Raw genomic sequence first — 5,563 nt, 5'->3', positions numbered from 1 at the left:
GTGTTGTCACACCAAGTCCTTCACACCCAAGAGGAAGTTTCGCTCTGAAGTCATCAGTTCCATTACTCCCCATGCTGGCTGGCCCTCCCCGAACCAAGCGCGAGGAGGCTGCCTCGTCATAATGGGCAAATTCTAGCGGATTAAATCCAGCGGATGTCTAACCTACAGCACGACTTAAATGCGTCATTTGTTCCGCTTCCTTCCTACAAAAGACCCTTTCCCTCTGACACTCTGGCGGGACAAAGCAGGGATGCGGAGAAGAGGCAAAGAGTGGGTGGGGCGGTTCCCGGGTGGCTTAGAGCCTGGGGAAGCTTGTCAAGGACCAAGAGCGGGCACCGCCCACCTGGCGCCCTGGGGCGGGGCCTCTCCGGGGGCGGGCCCACGGCCGAGGGCGGGGCACGGAGGCAGCATGCTAAACCGGGTGCGCTCGGCCGTGGCGCACCTGGTGAGCTCCAGTGGTACTTCTTCCCAGCGCTCCAAGTCGCCAGATCTGCCCAAAGCTATCTCACCGCCTCCGGGAGCCCTAGAGACACCTAAGAGCCCCGGGACGAAGTCTGGGAACGAGATCCCCGCGCCCCAGAAGACCGCGGAGACTCCAGTGAGCTTCTCTCGACCCACCTTTCTGCAGCTGAGCCCCGGGGGCCTGCGACGCGCCGACGACCACGTAGGCCGGGCTGTGCAAAGCCCTCCGGACACCGGTCGCCGCCTGCCTTGGAGCACAGGCTATGCCGAGTGAGCGCCCCCGGGGCTCCCAGACGAGGATAGGACTTCCATTCTCCCAGGAGACTCATCCCGGCTGCTGGGATGCGTCCCCCGCCGCACGACGCTCCGGGAACCATCCCAGGAACCTGCACCCCTCCCAGCCATACCCCGGACGGGGTGCAACCTCCACAACCTTCTTCAGGACCTTACCCATCCTCCCCCTCGCCGGCTCAAGACAGTTCTCTCCCCAGGGAGGGCGCAGGGAACACCGCCGAGGATGAGTTGGCGGGTTCCCAGTCACGGCCCGCTGTTCACAGGCTAAGGGAGGGGAAGTTTGAGAAGGTTTGCCAGGGAGATCGCGAGTGGCAAGACTCGCTCACCCGCTTCCTGGCCCCAGCGCCCCAGTTCCCTGTCCTTCTTACCGGTCCCCTCCCCCTCCACACCCAGAAATAGCCCGCGACACCAGAAGGCCTCTGGCTTCCCGGGCGGGGGAGGGGTCCGCCCGTAGAGCGCGACGGTTCCCTTTGGTTGTGGGTCTGTAGACAGATTGGTACTGGTAGGGCACAGCCCAAGAGGCAGCGTGCTCTCAGAACCTGTATATTTAAAAATCATCTTTGGGGAAAGCCAAGCTAAGCCACTAGGGAGGTGGGGTCACTGAGGGGTTTGTAGCTGAGAGGTTCCTGCCCAGTCCGGATGGGTCTACAGACCTTATTTGGGCCGGAGCACTTCCCCACTCTAAGAAAGACTGGAACTTTCGCTAGGTCGTTTTAGGATGAGGGTGAATGTGCCCATGAAGGTGAACGTGCCCATGAATCACTGTCTGAGCTGGTTGAGATTGGAGGTGGGAATGTAGAATTTTGAGTGGCAGGGGAGTAAAACTTAATGACCCTGTCTGGTCACACACCCTCAGCACCACCTTCCAGAAAGCCTCCTTTGCCAAGGATGGAGGAACCGAGGCAGGCAGTTACTGCTGCCGGCCTTTCTATGAGGCTGTACATTCTGCCACCAGACAGTACTTCTTGCTGGCCCTGCCTTCTCCTCTTCCCTCTGGCTTGGAGCCCAGGCAGCTGTGACCTTTTTCAGCTTGGCCAGCAAGCAGGAGAGGATGTGTGTGTGTGTGAGAGTCTAAGGTAGGGGTTATTCCAGGACCTAGTCTGGTGTCTAACCTGGTGTGGAACACTCTGGCCTGGCAGGGTCATCAATGCTGGCAAGAGCAGGCACAATGAGGACCAGGCTTGCTGTGAGGTCGTGTATGTGGAAAGCCGGAGGAGCATTACAGGGGTCTCCAGGGAGCCTAGCCATAACCAGGTAATACTTCATTCCCTTTCCTGACCTCCAGGGATGTGGTGACACTTCTCCCCAGGGGTTTCAGGCATCTGTCCTAAATTGGAGAAGTGTAGGGGTTCTCCCTCTGCCACAGAAGCCTTAAGTGGCTTCAATTCCATTAGTTCTGGTAGGGAGGTTCACTACTCCATCATATGTGGATGCTCGTGTATTTATGGGTGGTTTAGCTGATCAGTACTGATCTTTGCATTCTTCACATTTTGAGCTTGGCTCCTCTTCTCTTGACACAGTGAGCTGTGCATGAATAAATGAGTAAATCTAAGTTGCCTTAATATCGCACTCAGACCTCCCGTGTGATGTTTATATGGTTGTCCACAGGCTTGTTCCGCCCTGTCACCCTCCACCCTCCGTCCCTATTGACTTTCAACTTTTTCTTCACCAGGGATTCAGCTTCTACTACTGGGGCCTGTTTGATGGGCACGCAGGTGGTGGAGCAGCTGAAATGGCCTCCCGGCTCCTGCATCGCCACATCCGGGAACAGCTAAAGGATCTAGTAGAAATTCTTCAGGACCCCTTGCCACCCCCGCTCTGTCTCCCATCCACTCCAGGAACCCCAGGAGTCTCTAGCCCCTCACAGTTGGTTAGCCCTCAGTCCTGGTCTCCACAGAAGGAAGTGACCCATGACAGCCTGGTAGTAGGGGCCATTGAGAACGCCTTCCAGCTCATGGTGAGTGGGCGGCTTGTGCCAAAAATGTGCTAAGTAGGCACTCTGGGCACATCTTCGAGGTGGAGGTGGGTGGGTGAACCCCAGAATCCACACTGCCTTTGAGAACCTGAGCAGAACTTGGTCCTGTTACCCAATGTGGCTCTCTTCCACTCCGGCCTGAAGAGGTGAGGAGTGGGGCAGGTGACCATGACTTGCAGGTTTTTCTGTGTCCTTTGACCCTTCCTCACCTGGCAGGATGAGCAGATGGCTCGGGAGCGGCGTAGTCACCTAGTGGAAGGGGGCTGCTGTGCACTGGTTGTGGTGTACCTGCTAGGCAAGATGTATGTGGCTAATGCAGGTGACAGCAGGTGAGTGGGAAGAGGGCTTTGAGAGTGGTCGTATCAGGGGTGACAGTCCCCAGGATGAGGGATGCAGGGTGAGGGGGTGGTGGGCTAAGTATTAAAGACTGGAGTGATCAGAAGATGATATATCTAAGGAAAGGCTCGGCATACCCACAAGGGACGGAGAGATGAGGACCCAGGCAAGGAATCATCAGGTTCATTATGGGGAGGGCCTAGTCCCCCTGCATGGAATTCTCCACTCTGTATGAATTTCTCCGAGAAAGCCAGGTCCAAATCTTTTCTGTCTCTGGGCAGGGCCATCATTGTCCGGAATGGTGAAATCATTCCAATGTCCCGGGAGTTCACACCAGAGACAGAGCGTCAGCGTCTTCAGCTGCTTGTAAGGAGAGGCTAAAGTCCCTATCCCCAGTCTTTCCTCTCAGAGCTTCCCACTGGGAGCTTCCTGGGAAGGTGCTGTGGGGACAGTGGGGTGCTGGGTGAGCTGGAGAGCTGATGTAGCAGGAAGGAACCTGGGCTCTCTTTGTAGCCCCAGGAAGGAAGTATCATCAGAGGTGGGGGTGAGAATAACAAAGGCCCAAAGCAAGGGTGTTACCTTAGTTCTTCCTCCAGTGTGGTCTCTCTATCCGGCTTACCCGGGGATGAATCACACCTCTGACAAGTCCCTTACTCAGTGGTTTGTGAGGGATGAACAGGTTCATTCATGTTATATTAGAGGAGTGTGTGGCCTGTAGTAAACTTTAAGGATATGTTATAATTTAACAGCTATATATTGTGTCAGGGTGTGATACAAACGAAATGGACTATCTCCTGTTCGGCCCTTCCCAACCTCAGGGCTTTCTGAAACCAGAACTGCTGGGCAGTGAGTTCACCCACCTTGAGTTTCCCCGAAGAGTTCAGCCCAAGGAACTAGGGCAGAGGATGCTGTACAGGGACCAGAATATGACTGGCTGGTAACTTCCCTCAGAGCTGGGGCCGTTCCCATGGCAAAGCAACCAGTCCTTCACCAGCAGTAAGGTGGAAGCTGGAGCTGGGTTAGGCTGGAGTGGAAGGGTTTGTGTGGGGGTTGTGGTTCCTGGGGGTAGGAGCTTTGCCACCTGGGTGATGCCTCCTCTACTCTCCCTCCTCAGGGCCTACAAAAAGATTGAGTTGGAGGATCTCAGGTTTCCTCTGGTCTGTGGAGAGGGCAAAAAGGTAAAACCCTGAGTAGAGTGGGAGAGGGCAGGAAGACCCATATCAGCTTGTCCAGGGAGGTGGAGCTTTCACCAAACAGTAGGTGTGGGAGGAGTCTATGGTTTCAGGGAGTCTAAGAGAGGAGCTAAATAGCAGCATTTTTTTTTTTCTCATTTTCTCAGGCCCGGGTAATGGCTACCATTGGGGTGACACGGGGCTTGGGAGACCACAACCTTAAGGTCTGCAGTTCTACTCTGCCCATCAAGCCTTTCCTCTCCTGCTTTCCTGAAGTGAGCACTCCTTCTTTCCTTTAGGAGGCTCCAACTGGCTTTTACCCAGGGCCCTTTTATCTCCAACCTCCCTTCCTCCTTAACACCTCAGTCCTCTTTCTCTGCCTACCAGGTACGAGTGTATGATCTGACACAGTATGAGCACTGTCCAGATGATGTGCTGGTCCTGGGAACAGATGGCTTATGGGATGTGACCAATGACTCTGAGGTAGCTGCCACTGTGGACAGGGTGCTGTCAACCTATGAGCCCAATGATCCCAGCAGGTAGGGGGTAGTCCTGGTGAAGGAAGGGGCAAAGGGAAACAAAGCTCGGAGCCCCAGTACGGGCCTGTGTATCTGTCTTCTCGTATACGTATTGGTACATGAATATACACATGTACTCCTGGCAGGTATACAGCTCTGGCCCAAGCTCTGGTCCTGGGGGCCCGGGGAATCCCCCGGGACCGTGGCTGGCGTCTCCCAAACAACAAGCTGGGTTCCGGGGATGACATCTCGGTCTTCGTTATCCCCCTGGGAGGGCCAGGAAGCAGTTACTCCTGATGGGCTCAGCCCCAGCCCTCTCACTACCACCCCAGCATCTTCATTACCACTCTCCTCCAGCCCAAACATGGAAGTTGTGCCCCTGACTCTCAAGTGGCCATTTGACACAGGGATGCCCACTAGTTCCAAAATTACAGCAACTGTCTAATAAAGCAGATGGACAAGCGTGTGTGTTGTTATTTGCTTTGACCAGAACGTGAAAAGTGGGCATTTGGAAAAAACACCAAAACATTCCTAAAAATGTGGCTTGCCCAGATTCTTCTCCTATCCTCCTTTCCCACTCCACATACTTGCCACGAGTGACCCCCATCTGTGGCTTCTTCCACCTGTGGATGTCTGTCAAGCCTGGGTGTCTAGGCCAAACCTTTGCTGAGCTTTGAGCCCACACATGCCAGCTACCTCCCAGCCATCTCCTCCAGTGTGTGCTTCCAGTCCACACACCTTAAACTGAATTCACAGTTTCCTCCATAAATAATTCTCCTGCTTCATCCTTGCAGTGGGCACCATCA

The 5,563-nt window shown here is 55.0% G+C and overlaps 1 protein-coding gene across 4 annotated transcripts; it reads left to right on the top strand.

Annotated features, from left to right (window-relative positions):
• Nucleotides 1–391: 391 nt before the first annotated feature.
• On the top strand, nucleotides 392–5,220 carry Ppm1j (protein phosphatase, Mg2+/Mn2+ dependent 1J). 4 transcript variants are annotated; one of them, XM_032897577.1, is made up of 10 exons: nucleotides 392–732; nucleotides 1,896–2,010; nucleotides 2,429–2,713; nucleotides 2,948–3,060; nucleotides 3,349–3,433; nucleotides 3,886–4,004; nucleotides 4,182–4,245; nucleotides 4,407–4,463; nucleotides 4,627–4,778; nucleotides 4,904–5,220. In XM_032897577.1, exons 1-10 carry the CDS (start codon nucleotides 410–412, stop codon nucleotides 5,052–5,054), a joined length of 1,464 nt encoding a protein of 487 aa, XP_032753468.1. In that variant the 5' UTR covers nucleotides 392–409; the 3' UTR covers nucleotides 5,055–5,220. The 4 variants fall into 4 exon arrangements, with proteins under 4 accessions (XP_032753468.1, XP_032753469.1, XP_032753467.1 ...); XM_032897578.1 differs by having other exon boundaries at nucleotides 4,407–4,514; nucleotides 4,627–4,722; XM_032897576.1 differs by having other exon boundaries at nucleotides 4,407–4,514.
• Nucleotides 5,221–5,563: the final 343 nt, after the last annotated feature.

The sequence above is a fragment of the Rattus rattus genome, chromosome 3 (assembly GCF_011064425.1).
Source record: "Rattus rattus isolate New Zealand chromosome 3, Rrattus_CSIRO_v1, whole genome shotgun sequence".
In the NCBI taxonomy this organism is placed as follows: domain Eukaryota; kingdom Metazoa; phylum Chordata; class Mammalia; order Rodentia; family Muridae; genus Rattus; species Rattus rattus.
This window is presented reverse-complemented; position numbering and strand designations above follow the sequence as displayed.

What these genes read in the sequence shown, in the direction of transcription:
- Ppm1j (XM_032897576.1), top strand. Translation starts at nt 410, where the DNA reads ATGCTAAACCGGGTGCGCTCGGCCGTGGCGCACCTGGTGAGCTCCAGT. An exon ending in GCTAATGCAGGTGACAGCAG is followed by an intron (nt 3,061 to 3,348) that starts GTGAGTGGGAAG and finishes GTCTCTGGGCAG; the next exon opens with GGCCATCATTGTCCGGAATG. An exon ending in GTCAGCGTCTTCAGCTGCTT is followed by an intron (nt 3,434 to 3,885) that starts GTAAGGAGAGGC and finishes TCCCAACCTCAG; the next exon opens with GGCTTTCTGAAACCAGAACT.